This window comes from Mchenga conophoros, linkage group LG20, assembly GCF_057382185.1.
Source record: "Mchenga conophoros isolate Kocher_MC1m ecotype Shallow Benthic linkage group LG20, M_conophoros_male_GT1.1, whole genome shotgun sequence".
NCBI classification, from domain to species: domain Eukaryota; kingdom Metazoa; phylum Chordata; class Actinopteri; order Cichliformes; family Cichlidae; genus Mchenga; species Mchenga conophoros.
In genome coordinates this window covers 34,817,859-34,836,094 of record NC_140545.1, presented here as the reverse complement: position 1 = coordinate 34,836,094, position 18,236 = coordinate 34,817,859, and the positions used below count along the sequence as shown (strand labels likewise).

At 40.8% G+C, this 18,236-nt stretch overlaps 1 protein-coding gene across 3 annotated transcripts; it reads right to left on the bottom strand.

Moving 5' to 3' along the window:
* Positions 1-62: 62 nt before the first annotated feature.
* LOC146551283 (tyrosine-protein phosphatase non-receptor type 7-like) lies at positions 63-17,878 on the bottom strand. Of its 3 annotated transcripts, XM_085260313.1 has the most exons (12): positions 13,574-13,873; positions 11,235-11,510; positions 9,551-9,717; positions 9,187-9,367; positions 8,371-8,455; positions 8,200-8,279; positions 5,694-5,831; positions 4,760-4,960; positions 3,938-4,134; positions 1,970-2,083; positions 1,800-1,884; positions 63-906 (listed from the first exon to the last, which is right to left on the bottom strand). In XM_085260313.1, the coding sequence occupies exons 3-12, from the start codon at positions 9,655-9,657 to the stop codon at positions 799-801; spliced, it is 1,296 nt and encodes a 431-aa protein (XP_085116439.1). In that variant the 5' UTR covers positions 9,658-9,717; positions 11,235-11,510; positions 13,574-13,873; the 3' UTR covers positions 63-798. The 3 variants fall into 3 exon arrangements, with proteins under 3 accessions (XP_085116439.1, XP_085116437.1, XP_085116440.1); XM_085260311.1 differs by lacking the exons at positions 11,235-11,510; positions 13,574-13,873 and adding an exon at positions 17,755-17,878; XM_085260314.1 differs by lacking the exon at positions 11,235-11,510.
* Positions 17,879-18,236: the final 358 nt, after the last annotated feature.

Genomic DNA, 18,236 nt, shown 5'->3' with positions numbered 1-18,236 from the left:
ATCTCTGGACACAAGGGTCCTTACATGTTTACCTGCTGTCCAGATATTTCCATAGGGTGTACTTACTTATTCACAGGACTTTATTGGAAGCTTAAAACATAGAATTAAAATATTTAAACTTTCTGAAAAAAATTTAATGCAGAGCTGGTCGGCTGAATGTGTCCTTTAAAAATTGCTGAGTGAAAAAGTATTTATATTCATAATTTATTGATCTGATTGTTTTATACACATTAGTCTCTAAAGGAGATCAAAAAACAGCAGATTTCAACAAGGCTCAAGAGGTGTTTTTGTTTCATAAATTAACAGAATGGGTCAAATAATAAGAGAGAAACATGGTGATCCAATGATTTGTGATTGTCAAACATGCCACTGCTGATGTGACAAACTGTCCTGGTCGCATTTCATGAAGAGATCTATGTGATTTGTTTTGATACCCTCAAATGTTCTGACTATTAAAACATGTCTTCATACTTAGCAGGCCATATTTAGAGTTAAACAAATGAATGTGTGTGGTAAATAGCTGCTCGAAAAACACCACAGCCAAGCCAATGAATATTCCTGCCTTATTTTATTTAATTAGTCTGATTCAGTCTTAGTCTGTCATGAACATGATGCTTTTGATCTTCTAATTATTCCTATTCTCTGCTTGTTCAGTCAAATTGGAGCCAAACACCAGTTCTTTGGGGCCCCTGTAGGATCCTCCTCGTCCCCCTGCTGGTGCATCAGTTCTGCTGCTGCTGGCGTCTTTCTCCTCGCTTCTCCTGGACTTCTCTGAAGACACTGCTGGTTATCCAGGTTCTATGAGATCTTCCTGTTCTGTTTGCTGTGTAGCTCGAGGTTCTGCAGCTGTATGCTGACCTGGTCCTCTGGGTTCTGCTGGCTCTGAGGCAGTGTGCCAGGCTGGTTCTGTAAATATTCAGAATTGGTACACTGTTTACAACCTCAAACCAAAAATTACAGACGCAGCTGTCCTCTGATGGCTGCTGTGGTTCAGGTGATTAAGGTGCGGCTGATGTTACATGTTTCATTGCTAACACACAAACTGTTGTTTATTTGGATTCAGTTCCAACCACATCATCCTGCCACCACAGACATGCACCACCGCACCAACTGTTGATGAAAACAGTTCCCACCAAGTTCTAACTATTTTGGTGCAAAGCGCTGTGCAGCAATGACTGCATATATTAACACTAGGCAGCAATCTGTGGCTGCAGCGCCAATAATGGCCACTCGAGGCTCTAACAGTCCCCACAGACTGTATGAACAGAGTCAGTGTGGAAGTGCCTTAAAGCTGCATTTCTGGTTGTTTACAAGACTGTGGCTCCCGTTGCACTTACTCAATACAGCTCAGTACAACTTATCATGTCATTTGTGGTAGCAAATACACTTAAAAAACAGGCTAAAGTAGGGTATGCTCACAGGCTTGTGATGGACAAGCCTGTGAGCCTATAGTGTCCCTCAGTATCATGCTTAGATTCAGGCACACTCCCCAGGTCTAGTTTAAAAAACTGTGCCCCAACTAGTGGGTCACACCGCCACGATTGACTCCATCTTTTATATACAGTCTATGAATTGTCGCATAGGGCACATACCCGACAACAACACCAGGACCCCCAAAAACTGTTTTTATAGTTGCTGCCACTCAATGTGCAATAAATCTACAAACACATTTAAAGAAGGAAAATCAGAAAACTAGACTTTTTGAATGATCTGTTTGTTGTTTTTAGACATTTGTATAAACCACTGGGTTCAGAGCTGAAGGCCACAGGCAGCAGTCTCGGCAGGGTGCTGCTGTGTACCTGTTTCTGCTGCAGCTGGGAGCTGTACTGGGCCAGTGTGGAGTACAAGAACTGGTACTGCTCTGAGGTCTGGATCATACCGCCCCTGCAAATGAGCAGACCACAGGTTTTAAACATGCAACTGCATGTTAAAGACGGACTGCAAAGGAAAGAGAGAGGAAAACACCCACCTGTCGAGTCGAAGCTGACAAACTGTCTCCAGGACATCAGCTTGCCCGGTTTCTCTGAGCTGCTGACAGCCGATAGTGCTGGCTATAAAACAGCCTGTCCGCCCGATACCTGCACTGTAGAGGGGAGGACAGGGGAGATGTTAGGAGAACAGCAGTGTAGATTTAGGATGAGTATTGTATTCATCCGACTCATCCATCTGTCTCATCAACACAAAGAACAAAATCTTGATCAATCAAATAATAATCAAAGTTTTTAGAGCTCCACCTTTGGATGCAGTTCTTACTTGAGAACAGGAACAATTACAAAGATTGTCTTGTGACAGTCCTACGATATTCAGCTAAAAAGCGGCTAATGTGGAGGAGATGATAGGGAAGGTTTCTAGAAAAGTTGGTAAGATCCATGACCTTTGTGCTGACTTTTCTTTGAACTCAGTCACAGCAGATTTATTTACTCTTTGCTCAGAATCTCTGGTTTCTGTGTGCTTCAGGCATGCAGCAGCATATTGGTACTCAAAGACGTGTGTCAGGTCACCGCAGCCCCATCGCTTTAAACTTTTATCTGTCCTCTCTGCTGTGGTTGGCTGCTCAGTCAAGGCAGCCACCCCTGCTCTCAGGCAGGAAGCAGCTTTCGACACATCGGCCGCGGCTCTGGTTTGACACATCGCAGTCTGTTCACCCATAACCATCACGCTGCTCTCAGCGGATGTATTTCAAGAGTGGTTTATTGATGCATGTTTTAACTTCTGTTTATGGTCCTCACTCTCCTTTATGTACACAATGTATTTTATATTTTACTGTATTATTGTCTTTTTGGATTATTGCAAAGCACCTTCTTGTGCAAAGAGGTCTATACTTCAGTTTAAAAACATGTTCCTGAATGGTCACACAGCTGCCTTGTCGTCAAGCACAAGTAAACGTAAAGTTATTTTTGTAAAATTAGTTTGTAAATCAGTTATGTTTTGTGACTTTATTTGAAGCAAATTTTTTGCACACAAGCTTTTATTTAGAAAATTCTTTTGCCCTTCCAGGGTGGGACTTGTTGCGTTTATTTCAGTGCAGGAGAAAAATGAAACTGTAGCTGGTTAGCACTTAGTTCTCTTTTACCAACGTTGTTTATAAAAACATGGTGCAATGATCAACTTCTTCATTTTAATGCATAAACAGCATAAACAGCTGTTCTGTTCTCTTGTGACTTTTTCATAATGAGATTTAATTGGCCAGTGGCCTCTTCTGTGGAGCCAGCTCCCAGTTTGGATTCAGGAGACAGACACGATCTCTACTTTAAAGATTAGACTTAAAACTTTCCTTTTTTAAGAAACGTAAAGTTAGGGCTGGATCAGATGACCCTGAATCCTCCCTTAGTTACACTGCAATAGACCTGCTGGGGTTTCCCATGATGCTTTGAGTGATTCTTCTTCACTCACTATGTGTTTATACACCTCTCTGCATTTAATCATAAATTATTATAAATCTCTGTCTCTCTTCCCCAGCCTGTCTTTGTCCTGTCTTCCTCCACTCATTGCTAACCAATCACAGCAGATGGCCCCGCCCCTCCCTGAGCCTGTTTCCGCTGGAAGTTTCTTCCTGTTAAAGGGAGTTTTTCCTCCCACTGTGCTTGCCTTGAGGGGATCATATGATTATTGGGGTTTGCACTCTATCATTAAATAGTCTTTTCTTTACTATGTAAAGCACCTTGAGGGGACTATTGTTGTGATTTGGTGCTATATACTAAATAAAAATCAAATGAATTGAGTCGTAGCCACTGGAGCTTGACAGCAGATTTTATTTATTTGGCTAACTTGTTTATTTCTCTCAATGCTGTGAGCAAAATGAAGCGAGAGAAGTGACGCTTTAGTTGAGTAAGATATGACACCTGTCTGTGTTTCGTCAGGTAACGTGAACTAACCAGAACCAATTTTATCCATTTTGAGAAATCACAATTTTTTTTGAAGGAAAACCAAAACTGACCTGCAGTGGATGATGATTGGTCCAGGGCTGGAGGCGGGCGCAGAGACTTCCTGAGAGCTAGAGGGCGGCACGAGGGACTTGCTGTACGTCTCCACCTCTTCCACCAGCCTTAGATATGGAGCTATGCATTGTGGGATATGATGGTCAGGCCAAGATGTGAACCAGTAGTGTCTGACGTGTCGACACTCTGAATGGAGCTGAAAGCACACAAACACACAGTTATCAAACAAAACCAGGTGCACAGACTCAGGTGCTTCTGTTGGTTTTATTTTGGAAACGTGCATTTATAATAAAGTACTATTTTATTTCTTCCTAAAATTTAAAAAGGTTTTAAACCTTAAGTAAACTAAACTTATCAGCAAAATGTGAATGAATTGTTTTTTTTATTCGTTACAAAGATGTTTTTGTTAGACTGACAAGGAAACCCACATGGAAAAGAAATAGTAAAAACTTTAAAAGACGTAATTTCATTTTCACTGATCATGATTCTGCTTTAGTTCACTCAGCTACTTCCACTCACTGCTATGAATGTACAAACCTAATAACATCTTCTAGAAGCTTTAAGAAGCTGATAAAAGCCTAAGAAATATTTCATAAGTCTGTAATCAGAGTGGTTTCACCAGAAAAAACCCCAAACACCTCTGCAGATGTCTAATCGGTCCATCTTTGTTTAACCACAAAGCATTTAAGCAGTGCAGCTTTGTAGAGCAGGACTGCAATAACATCAGTCATCCATTTAGACAGTGATCTTCAGAAATGACAAACATTTAACACATGGCTTCATCTGGCTCATGGAGGTGAAATCTGCGAACTCTACTGTACCTGAATCTCCATATCTGTGACCGTGAATCCGTCTTTCTCTCGGCTGTCTTTCACTCTGATAAGGAATCTGCCGATTTGTCTCGTCTCTCCTTCCTCTTCATTTTCCTTCTCCCTCTGCCCGTCCTTCTCCTCCGTGTCTTCGTCCTCCTCCTTTACCCTCTTCGTCTTGTCTCTCGGCTGTGGCCAGTACACCTCACATTTCTTCAAACAGACAAACAGCCAAGTGTTCAGATCCATAATCAGATGGATGTAGCATGAATGCACAGCTCAGTGCACAGTAGAATACAAGAATAAAGTCACATTAAATGGAGTAGAAAATATACAACATAAATATATATAATAAATATAATAAATAATAATAAAAAGCAGCTTTCTTTAATGGACTCTGTACATCATATTTACTGATGAAAGCTGGCCTGCCAATCACCCACGCAGAATTTCTTAATACAGAAGAAGCTGCGTGAGTAAACATGCATGACTAGAACTGTGGTTGTTATTTTGTGCGATATCTGTGTTGTTGTGCAACAGCGAATTCAGCTGCGACTTCTAATTTAACGTTGTCACTTTAATCAATCTGAACCTTGGTGAAAAGGCGCTGCTGTGCTCCATCTTGAATACAACGGCTCCCAGTGTACTGACAGTCCACAACAATTTTGGCTGCTCATCACTCAGGCTACCTGACAGATTTGGCACCCTGTGAGGTCATCCTGTTCCCCCGAAATAAAGTTCAGGTTGAACTTTTGACACAATGGAGGAGATCCAGTGAAATGAGGACAACCAGGGAGTGTCTCAAGAGCGACAGCAGTGCAGAGGAGGGTGTGCCGCTGCATAATGTCACTACTTCAGTTTGTTTTTCCACAAATTTGCGGTGCAGCACAGCTATTACACAAAAGGATGAATTGAACACAGGGAAACAACACTTGTGTCTCCTCACCTCGTTGTTCTCCTTCAGCCTCGTAACCATGACGATGATACTGCTCCTCTCCTGCCACACCATGTCCCAGAAGTCTCCCACGGTGTGCACCATGGGCCCCTGGGTAGCGATGTAGGCCCTGGGAGCCCCTTTGTAGCCCTGCCACATAAAGAGCATCAAATCTCACAACAATCAGTCAGTAAACTTTCTCACAGTATAATGCTTTACTCTGAGGTCAATACCAGGACACTAGAACCACTGGAGGTTCTAGTGTCAAAAATGTAGGTATAGGAAGGAAACATTTAATGATATTTTGGAGGAAACTGAGACTTTAGTTGTCAAATAAAATAAAGAGAAAGTCCACAGAGTTCTGTACTTGTGGTAGAGACATCTAGGGGACACCTTTTCAGCATCGTAGCTGCAGCAGTTGTGTCTTTGAGACAAAGCACAGTTCACCCAGCCCCGACGCCACAGTTTAAAGCATGTTTTACATCCTAATTTCTATTTTAGTGTTCTCTGTTTCCATCTCAGCTCTGATTAGGTGACTGACAAGCACATTTGCTGACTTGTGGACCGGGCATTTCCAGACCAGGCTTGCACAAATCAACTATGAGGTATTTTCCAGCAGAGCTGGATGCACTCTGACCGTTTTCTTCGTGTTGTTTCATTTCTCAGGTTGGTATAAATGGATGCAAATGCAGATTAAGAAATGTCACTTGTTGTTTTTGTCACACACATTCATCATATCCCCTAGACTTCTAAAACCACCCTGGCCTCACAGGGCAGGAAGTGAATGATTCAGATTCAATAACAACTGTCAAGGGTCCAACCAGCACGCCACCAAATATAACAGGAGTTTAACTGAACGGGCAGATGAATGAATGCTACTTTTTACTTGTTGTTGCACATCAGCAGAGGCAGCAGGTGCTTCATGAAAACTGTCAAAAATTAACAACACAGGCGCACACTCCACAAACACACACAAATTGAGCTGAGGCTGCACAGTGTGAGGGATGCGTGGGCCATAAGGGAAGACAGGGGGAGGGGGAGTCGGGGACATGTCACTTCCTCCCTCACTTCCTGTGGTTTTCCTGGTTGCAAACTCCCACGCTGACAAACCGACGGCTCATATCTGAGTTTCTGTTTGTTTAGCTGTCCAACACACACACACACACACGCACAAAACACACACAGACACACACAAACGAGAAGACACCCACGCAGAGTGACAACGCTGTCACACACTCTATCAGCTTGTTTCCTTTTTAATAAAACCCTGAAGGAAACATATTTTCTTTTCTGTCACTTGACTCATTTAATCCAGGACTAAGTAATAAAATGAAACGGCTCAAATGAAAGAAAAGACATTGTTACTGAACCTGAGTATCTATTTTCAAAAAACTTTATCTGCAGTACATTTTTTCAAGTATAGATAATAAATATACACTCATAGAAGATGCAGCAGCCCCGAAGATGACAGCCCAGACTCTGACAGTCCAAGCCTTTAAAAGCTCCTAATCATCCCAGCACAATTTTAGAGTTAGGAGAAATGTCCAGGATTCAGTTTCTCTCTGCTGCGGTACGGCAAGGATCAATGTGATAAGGACCTCTGACACGTCTTTTTAAACCACCATGAGCCTGAATTAAAAAGCCTCTTAACCGTCACTTTCTGTCTTTTTTTCTGTTTTTAGGAACAACACTGGAAATAAGCCATGGAAATTTCATAGGGAGCAGCCATCGGAAGATGGAAAGGATGGACATAGTCAGCAACAATATTTTTATGTTTATGTTCTTTATGCCAAATTCTGACCATCCAAATGTTGCAGCAGAAAACATGTCGGCGGTCTCATTAGACCAGGCAACCTTCTGTTTTCCAGAATACTTAATGTGGTCTTCTGCTGCTGTAGCCCACCTGCTTCAGGTTTCCACATGTTGTGCATTAACAGATGTTCTTCTGCGTACCTTTGCTGAAACATGGTTATTTGAGTTACTGTTGCCTTCCTATCAGCTCAAACCAGTCCGGTCATTCACCTTTCACCCTGAGAACTTCCACTCACTGGATGTTTTCTCTTTTTATGACTTTTTTTTAACTCTGTGTGTGAAAATCCCAGTATTTCTCAGCAGTTCCTGAAATAGCTGCCATATTCAAATTCGCTTAAATGACCCTTCTTCCCTATTCTGATGCTCAGAATGAACTTCACCAGATCATCTTGACCACATGTCCAGATCCTTTGAGCTTCTTTCCTGTGATCCTGTGGCTTAGATGTTTGCTGATGAGTGTATACTATCAATTTTTATTTAAACAAAAAATATATTAGTTCCAGAAAATATATCACACTTTTCATTAAACCATTAAAATTAGCAACTAAAACCACAAGAGCACAACATGCTCATTTGTGCTGAGACAAAAAAGGAGATTACAGAGACCTGATGTGGTCGGTGGGAAAGGCCCACCTGACATAGAGTGTGAGATGACAGAAATCTGTGGGGTTAGTTGACTTGGTAAGAAATAATGTTAGACTCTTACCCTGATGTAGTTGGCGTTGATGTAGCGATCAGGCCCAGGTTCATCGTCCGGGTTCCTCAGGATCACTCGGCTCTCAGGGTCTAAAGACAAACATACAAATAACGCACGGTGATAAATGGGAATAAACACACCAAGAGCTTTTCTACTGAGGTGAGACGGACAGTAACTGACTGGGGAGGATGGTTTTGTATCGGTCTTTCATCATGTGTCCCGGAACATCGAGGTCAGCAGCGTTCACAAAGTTCGGAGGGATCTTCTGTTGGGGAGACGGGAATATTAATGAATGTTAAAACTGTCCTGAAAGTTGGAGAGTTTAACAGTCTCAGAAAGCTATTCCATACCTGCTAGAAAGCACTAATTCTGGAGTAAATGTTCAGGATTTTAAGGTAATTGGTGGATCTGATGTTTTCTAGATATCATAGCTTTGCTTTTGTACTGCAGGTACATACAGTCAGACAAACAGGAAGGAGAGGAGGAAGGTAAAAAATTTCATAGACATTTGTTTTCAACTGTTTTGGGCAAAAGACTCCAATAAAGACTTGACAATATGAGCAATTTGAGGGGTTTTCCATTGTCCATGACAGTACAAAGTGCAACACAAAGTGATTGTGCTTCACTGTGTCAAAACCTGAACTTTTCAGAAGTTTCAGAATGCAACCCCATCATCCTGAGCTGATGAGCCATCTGCGGCGTTTATCTTTTACAGTGAAGACTAATATTCAGCAGTGACAATCATCAACATGAAAGTTGGGCCAGTTTAGACTTTGACACAGTGCTGCTTGTAAGACATGAAGCAAATCACAAATCTACTGAAGGTAGACCTAAAAACACGTTCAATCCAGAATCAGCAGTTACTGCTGGCACGTGTTACATGCACAGCAGGAACAGTTCAAAGTCCTGCAGATATTTAGTTTGTTTCACCTCATATTTCCCTTTTGTCTCTGCTTAATTTTAATGTGTTGAATGTTTGCAATGTTTTGAGTGTACCTGGTACTCTACATTCAGCGTATTTGTGTCAATGGCAGCTTCCTGCAGCAGCGTGTGTGTGAGTGGTCGTGAGGAGGTGTGAAGCAGCTGAAGCCACACCTCCTTTGGGGTGGAGACAGAACAGACAGTCTCCACCCCCAAAGTGTTCACATCCAAAAGAAGAGACAAATTAGAGCCCCGCCTGCAAAATAAGAAAACATTCAAGAGAAAAAGATGATTGATAGCAATTTTAAACTAACTAAAGAAAACATATATTGAGAGTTTTAACAAACACATTTTAGTCACAAAAGTGTAAATTTAAAAAATGACATTTTTAGAGGACTGAGGGTTTTAGAAAGCAAGATTATGCATAGTTAATGCTCACCTCTCCTGGAGCCGGACTGAAGCTTTGCGAGGAGGTGTGGTCAAGGGTGGGGGTGTCACTGGTTCCTCAGCAGGAGGGGAGGCGGAGTGCACTGCTGACATGCTCATGGTGAGTATAGGTGTATTTCAGTGGTTGGGTCCTCCTTATCTGCGCCTCACCACAGCATGCTGCAGTACAGAGAGAGAAGGAGCTTTAATATCCCCACATCATTTAGTTTTTCAGTAACCAGGAAGCAGGATAGGCTGGCAGAGTGATCGTGCGAATCAGAGCTGCTGATAACCAATCAGCAGCCACTATGCTCAAGCGTCACTGCACCCACCAAAGTCTGCTGAACTCTGGGAAAAGAAGTACACACTGTTTCTGAAGTTAATTTTTAGTCTAAACTGTAGATAAATGATTTTGGAGGTTTTTTCTTGTTTTTTCTGTAAATGTGTAAAACTGCTTCACAAAAAATTAAGACGTCACAAAGGTGATGTTCAAGTGTAAAATCAGCCAGTGAGATCTACACAAAAATGTAAAACAGGCTTAAGTGACTTGCCAATACAAGTAAGAAAGATTGAGAAAGATTGCTGACTGGGAATTACGTTTAAAGCAACGCCAAAATGTTTTAACCTCTGTTTTCGACCGTGGCGTGAAAAAAACAGCGTGTTTTGATATGAGACACAGAATATAAACCACGAAGAAGACAGAGGCTCGCTTTACCAGCCTCAGTGAAATAAACATTGCTGGAATTTCAGCTGTTTTTTGGTAAATGGTCTGTATTTATATAGCGCTTTACTAGTCCCAAAGGACCCCAAAGCGCTTTACATATCCAGTCATCCACCCATTCACACACACATTCACACACTGGTGATGGCAGCTACATTGTAGCCACAGCCACAGCCTGGGGCGCACTGACAGAGGCGAGGCTGCCGGACACTGGCGCCACCGGGCCCTCTGACCACCACCAGTAGGCAACGGGTGAAGTGTCTTGCCCAAGGACACAACAACCGAGACTGTCCATTTTTACATAAATTTGCTTATAAATTACTTTCTGTGAGTTCACATCCACTCTTAGTGCATTATTACTATTAGACTGATGCATCCCGATAACTAATTGAATTTCTGAATAGATGATCATGCATCTGGTGCTGCTTCTGTTGTATGCCTGTTAGTATTCTGCTCCTGTGCATTTTGGATCAGCAGTAGTTCTTCTTGGCTCTAGTCTGGCAAAGATTCAGGTCCATTTTGCCTCTAGCCCAACCTGGTTGAGTGACAACATCAGTCTAGGCACGTCAGGAAGAAATACGAAGACATTAGCAGCTTTTATCATGTAATTATGGTCACAGTAACTCAGAATGCATCATAATAGAAAAATACTGAATATGACTCATGGGCCTGTAGTACAACAGATATTTCCCACTGCTTTTTATAACAGCTAAAAATACAAGCACTGTGTGAAAAATCAAGCAATAATATCTGAGAACCTGTATTGTCATTGTTATTACAGCAGAATGCAGGCAGCATAAGATGAATGACCGTTACAGCCCCATGCTGAAACATGTGGCTCTGCAACTGCATGACTTAACTGTATACAATTAGAGAAGCTACAGTGCAAAAAAACTGAATAAAGCGGCATTTTGGCATTTCTAAGCCTTTTTGTTGTGGCCAGTTTTCCAAAAACAGAAAGTGTGTTTGCACTCACCATTCTGTTCCTCTGTTGCTTCTCAGCTTCACTTTAACTTAAATTTCTGTTCTGTTTTGCCATTCAGGAGTTTCCAAACAAAATAAGAAGATCACACTCCACGTGTCGCTGCTGACAGCCCTCGTGATCGCAACAGTTCGTTGTTGTCATCTGACATGCTGAACAAATTATTAATGCGATGATGAGGCAGCGCTCTCGTCAGACGGAGCACAGATCTGCCATCAGTACCCGACAGACGAGACCCGATGAGCGCTGGTAGCAAACTCAGCCTGAACCCTGATGAAGTGAAAACAAGTGTGTGTAAATAAGTGTGTCTGTGTTTGTGTGTGTGTTGTCACTGTTCAGTGTGTTTCCACATCAGTTCGGACCTGAAACGTTTCAGCGTGTCTCCATCGGAAGAGAGTTTCCTCATAGCAGGAAGTCAGCACGCCCACACTTACTCAACACACTCATACAAACACACGCCTCAGTCAATAGACTCAAACATAAAGGCCAGACTTACATATATTACTATTTTGATTTTTTAGACTCAATTGAACTTCACAAAATGTGTTTCTTTAGAAAGCTGCAGAGAGTTTGTGCTTGATGCTGTTGTTATGCAACTCGATCATGAGTCAAAACTCTACCACGAGCTTAGCAAAGTTTGGATGATTCACAGAGCTGCAATAGACAAATTAATGGGAAACACAGCAGGCTGGAATAAACCAGAATTACAAATCAACACGTACGTTATCTGTGCATTCACAAAACTGGTTTAAGTTCTCAGAAGTGCTGTTTAACAGAGAATCAAGATAGGAGTTAGATGGAAATGGACAATCGAGTTTCACCAGATTTTCATGGATGTCAAACATTCTCGTCTTGCTGTAATGAATTTTTGTTTTCTTTTTGTGCACGGCTCATTTGGGCTTTTACCTAGAAAACAGTAAATGTTATAAGAACCCCAGAGTGCAAACTGACAATAAGAAAAAATGCATATTAACGCTCTCTGGCTGCAGAGGCACCTTATCTCTTTGGTTATGGTTTAAGTAATTCTGGATAATCAGTAATAAATAGCAGATATAAAAAATGGGTTTAATGTTAGGGAGGTCCTGAGGTGAGGAGTTATTTGTTCCTCTGTGCTTTAATCTGGACCTCAGGACAGTTGGGGGCATTTGTTCAGCAGACCTCAGGGATCTTGACATAATGTGTAAACTTAAAAGATCACAGAGGCAAGACGGTGCAAACCCATGCAAACTCTGGCAGTTGGTGGAGGAGCTCCAATATGGGGGACATGAAGTCTCGCTTGCATCTGAAAATTAATAACTGTCCCGCAGCATTTTGGACCAGCTGCAGTGACTGACTGACACCTGAATAAAGAGTCTTAAAGTCGAAGTGAAATGAATGCACAGCTAACGCTCTCAAAGTCTCTGAAACAGCAGAAAGATTTCATTTTTGTGAGTAGCTGGAGATGAAAGAAGCTAGCTTTGATGACAGCATTCACGTGTTTGTTCCTCGCAAAGTGCTTTTTATAAATGTTTAAAGAACCGAGGTCACAGAGGTCAGGAAACGTCTGAAACATGTAAGTTTGACGAATATGCAAAAAATCAGGAACAGCGAGGCGACTTCACAGCTCTGCATATTTTCAGGTTCCTGACAAAATGAACTTATTATGCTGAATCATGCAAACATCGGGATTCTTCTGTCACCTAACTAGAAACCTTCAATGTGGCAGCTGGAGGTGATTTTACTACTTCCATATTTCTGGGTACATTTTGAATGCAGCATAACATGCGAGTTGATTTATATTTCAAAATCTGCAGTTTTAAAATAAATGGTATTGAGTGCAAAGCACTTTGTTTATATTTGAAGTATTTGGAGTAAAAGTGCAACGCGCCATAACATAAAGATGCTAAAGTATTACATTACATTCCTCTGCTGGTCCTATCCATTCTGTCATCCAATCATGTGGAGGATTGTAAGTTAACTGTATGTTAGTCCTACAATACACACACACACACACACACACACACACACACACACACACACACACACACACACACACACACACACATGAACACCACACCCCCCCTCCTGGACACACCCCTGGCCATAGCAAACGCTAAATCTTCAGGAGGTTGCTTGTTGTGCACAACATTTTCCTGGAAACACCGCATCCTCTCGAGCTTCTAATTACACTCATGTAACAAATTTAAAACAATTTGTTGCTGTGGGTTATATTTATAGTTAAAAGTACTCATCTTTTTAGGTCCCATGAGATGAAACATGGGACAGTTATTGAAGAGTTATCGACGGTTTTCAGAGATAAGAAGAGAAGAATGTCTGAAATTGATCAAGCTTACCAGATGTTTCTTAGCCATGATGTTCTGTGTAATTCAGGTCTGTAAGATGTAAATCCGTCTCTGATACTGAAGCTCCTGCTCACTTTACTCGCACAACTAATAAACTAATCAGCAGCTCAGCAAATCGCTAACTAGCACTGGAATAAATGGGTGCTCCCCATTTGTTCTCTCTCTTTCCCACCTTCCTCAAATGAAACTAATTACTTACTGACACACTGGGGGCAAGAAGAAACAAGTGAACGGAGAGGGAAAGTGATAGTAAACGAGGGAGAAAAAACAGAACATTAGGTGAAAGAGAGAGAAGAAGCAGCAGGAATAGACTTGTCCTGTTTTTCTGGCTGTTATTACCTTGGTTCAAGGTGTGCAGGTAGAGAGGGAGAGGCAGAGAGACCTGAGGGAAGAGAGAGAAAGAGAGAGAGAACGAGTGAGAGGGAAAATTAGTCAGAAAGAAAAAGAAGAAAAAAGAGATGGAGAGATAATGAAAGAGAGGAAGAGTGAAATGCTCCGGGCGTTGATTATTAACACACCAGCAACAGCTGCTCATGAATCATTCATGTCAAATCACACAGCACATCGCTAACAGCAGCAGTACAGGAACATGCACTAATGTAACACGCATTCATATAAAACAGCAAAATAACAAACAGGAATATTAGCCTGCACCCCCTGACACTGATGGCTATTTACCACAGAGGAAACTTAAAAGTCAACCCTTTTTATGAGAAAACACTGACTCAACCTCACACCTCCACACTGTTTTTCACTCGTCGCTTGACAATGGAAAATTCTGTCCTTTGGACCTTTGAACCCCAAATGTGTGACTTTGTTTAAAGGACTTTCTGCTCCTTTAGAACATTTTTATTTTGTTTTATCGTGAAACTCCACTCGAGCCACCTGTTTTATCTCCCATCTCCCTAAAAGCTCACTTTTGACTGGGCTCTTTCTGGAAGCCTACTGAAGAGCAGCACACTGTACTTATGAGCTGCTCTCATTCGTTTTAATCTCAATATGACTTTAAATTGGAGAAATAAAGAATGTAATACTAGGCATTTTACTCCACCTGTTGAAGTGGACAGCATGTGGGACTGGATCAGTGCAGAGGGGAATCAGCAGCGACTGTTTGCTTTGTTACAAAAGCAATTTATGTATCTATGCTGCACCACACTTACTGTAGTCAGCACAAAAATGCTGGTTTTCTTTCCGAAATATATATCTCTAGTAATATTCAAGATATTCTTCCTACATCCAAGTAGAAGGGTTGGATCAGGCTTTCTAGAAAATATTGTGAAATTAACAGAGCAAAACAAACCTAGCATTAATCTTGCAGACGCGTCTAAAACCTGCATTCAGGCAGGTTAAATAGTCACTGGAGCCTAAAGACAAGTGGAAGCTAAATTTACTTGAACTTTTACACGCTTGCTAACAAAGACTGAGAAGTTTGCCCGTATTACTTTACATATTCTATATTAGGATTAAAAACAGTAACAGAAACGAAAATCTTACTCAAATCATTTATGGAGCCATAAACTCCACATTTGAGTCACCTGGAAACATGTAAAACTCATCTGGAGACTTTTCAGTAGGTTGCAGATCAAAGAGTTCATTTTAGCTTCCAGCAACTTTTCTCCTTTTGGCTAAAAAACAAATGGCCTGCTTTTATTTTTTGTCAGAAATGATGGATGCATTCTTCCATTTAACTAATAGGGGCTGATGCTCATCCTAATTTTGAGAAAAATTGCACAAAACCCCCCAAAATAACACGACGATGGAGCTGCATCTAGGACTTTAATATTGTGCAGCAATAAGAGGGAAGGGACTTGAATTTCACTTTCACTAAGTGGAATTTAAGTGAAGTTAAAGGGGTGAATGCTCGGGGAGTCTGGACTTCATTACCAAATCCTCACAGCCAGTCACCACTGCGCTAATGAAAATATGCAAGACTGTCGTCTCAATTTCAATCATGTTTTGGTAAGAGAAGTTAAACACTATGTATTTTCATACTGTCTTATACCATCCATCCATCTTTCTATGCCATGTTATATTATATTCATATTATACTTACTCAGGAGCACAGGTACAATAACAGAACAGTCTACACAGGCCCTGAGGATTAATAACTGGGCTTTAAGTGGCTCTTAGATGTCTCAAAACTTCATGTTACCAGGAAGCAAAAGGTAAATATTTGCAGCATTTCTTCTGGGTGTTAATGTGCAGATTTTCAAGGCAGTCTATAACCAAATACTGTAACAAAAATATACATTTTGCTGCTTCTTCCTTTGAGTTATATAAAAAGGTTTGAATGACATGTTTTGTATTTTAGCAGCACAGCGATGCAGAGATTAGCTCCATCTGTTGCCTCACAGCGATAACGTTCTGGCTTTAAATCTATCTTTGTGGTTGCTGTAGGTGGAGATGTGAGATAAATAAAGCTGATTGGTCAGCAAGTCGTTCAAAGTGATAAACTGATGAACATCCATTTGAAATTTCTCTAGTTTTGCATGTTTTTTTAAAGTCAAGTTACATTAACGTACAAATTTCCACCAGCAGTTTCCAGCTGTGCTCTTTTCACAACGACAAATGCTCCGTGTGAAAAGTCTCACAGCAGAAGTTTCTTTACCTCCGATGGTACAAGACATTTTTTGTTTTTTGAAAGCGTGCTACACAACAAACTGAGTCATATGTTACTGGAGAAAATACTGGGCTGAAGTCTGCAGTTCAATAGCAACAAGTAATGTGCAATAAACACAAAGATGAGTGACAATATTAAACAAAACTGTTAATGAGTTTTACTAATGATTCTGTTTCTGGAGCGCTTCCAGAGCAAATGAATGCAACTCATCCAAAAGACTTCCAGGGTTTGACGGTTGGTTTGAGTTGATATTTAGAAACTGAGAGCCAGCGTAAGAATAAAGGCTGCACAGGGAAAAAAGGACAAACACTTTTCTGTGTTTGTAATGTGTGTCTTAATTATCGTGGTTAGTATTAGTAACCATTAGCAACAGTTTCTTAACCATTACTGATGTGGTTGCTACTTTTTGTCATGCTGGCTGTCAGGTGAGGAGAGATAAAATTAAAGAGAGGGTCGGATTTTCCCTTCGCTACTTCTCTGTATTTATTACAGGTGACATAATAAGCCGAGTGGCCAAGAATCACATCACACGGGCAAATACTGAACCCACGGTGCACGTACCCCCCCAAACTGAAACACCCCCCAATTTTAAAACACTTTACTCAGTGTGAAAACACTGAAAGATTATTTACAACTATTTAGAACCCAGATTGATCCATAAAGGATTTTGAAAGGTTTCTCGTACATTGATAACATCACTTAATACAGTAATGTTATTGTATGCAGTATATATAAAGTTAAAAACAGTCTGTGGGGAATAAACAGCAATGGTGCAGTTATAGTTAGTATAGGTAGTTGACTGTACTTTACTGCAGTAGCTTTTGTAAAGACATTTTGTGATCAACTTCACATTTTACCAATGAAAAACAATATTTGCAACGAGATCACAGTTATGACTTTTAAGATGTTATCTGAAACAGTTAACATCAGCAGAAATATGTATTCACTCGGTCGTGGCCGGGTTCAGTATTTCTGTAAAACAGCTTGCTTTTAAAAATGTTGAAATTACTTTAAAGTGGGAGGAGAAGACGCTCCACATCTAAAGCATATTTGTGAAAGTTTTGTTGGTCACAGTTTTCACAAACAGCTGTTCCAGAAATTGAGGCTCAAATTTGTTCAGGTAAAATTAACTTACATAAATAATAACAATAATTCATGCACTACCTTTTTTTTTTACAGTATATCTTGTCAGGTCTTTTAAACATTTAATTTTATTATCCTGATTTTTCCACAATGCGTGTAAGACATATTTATAAGAATAAACATTTTATTTAAGAATCTTATTTATATCATTTTTTTAATCAACACCTAAAAGTAATATTTAGTCTGAACATATTATTTTCAGTAGATGTATGTATAAAATATTATATTAGTACTTTACATGCACTAAAACAGATTTACCTTCGTTTTTAGCATCCAGCAGTAAAGATTGCATAAACTTTGTATGATAAAAGTTTGTCATTCATATTGTATTCCTGTTATAAGTATGTCCATCACAAGTATCTCACACTGCATCCACACTCAGGTTGCCAAGTCCCCCCCCCCTCCTCACCTCTCAGAGATTCCCCGTATCCTTCGATCCTTCCTTCCCGCCTTTCTGGTCTTCCTCCTCCTCTCTTCTTTCTTCTTCTCTGTTCTCTTCTTCCGTCTCTCTCATCTGTTGCTGTTGCTTTCTGTTGTTCTCTCTTTACTTCTACCTTCGTCGCCACTTCCTTTTCTGCATCCACCCACTCACTCATTACCACACACACACACACACACACACACACACACACATTTTTTGCGTACATATACGCTTTCTATTCCCCTCGTCCAAGGTTATGGGTCCCCCTTAGACTGCACGCCACAGGCTTTAACTCTGTGTATTTATTTGGTGTGTGTGTTTGAGGCTATCAGCAGTGTTTCACAGTGGGGCTGTACAAACTGATTTTCCACATCTTTTTTCTCTCCAGCTGTCAGATGAGCAGCACCAGGATTAAAACCTATTGGGACACAGCCGGGAAGGCTAACCCCGCTAACTTTATTAGCACTCAC

Coding starts and splice junctions, on each gene's coding strand:
- LOC146551283 (XM_085260311.1), bottom strand. CDS start 9,657: ATGAGCATGTCAGCAGTGCACTCCGCCTCCCCTCCTGCTGAGGAACCA. Junction 5,832..8,199: donor TCAACGCCAACTACATCAGG/GTAAGAGTCTAA, acceptor TTTATGTGGCAG/GGCTACAAAGGGGCTCCCAG. Junction 1,885..1,969: donor TGTCAGCTTCGACTCGACAG/GTGGGTGTTTTC, acceptor GCTCATTTGCAG/GGGCGGTATGATCCAGACCT.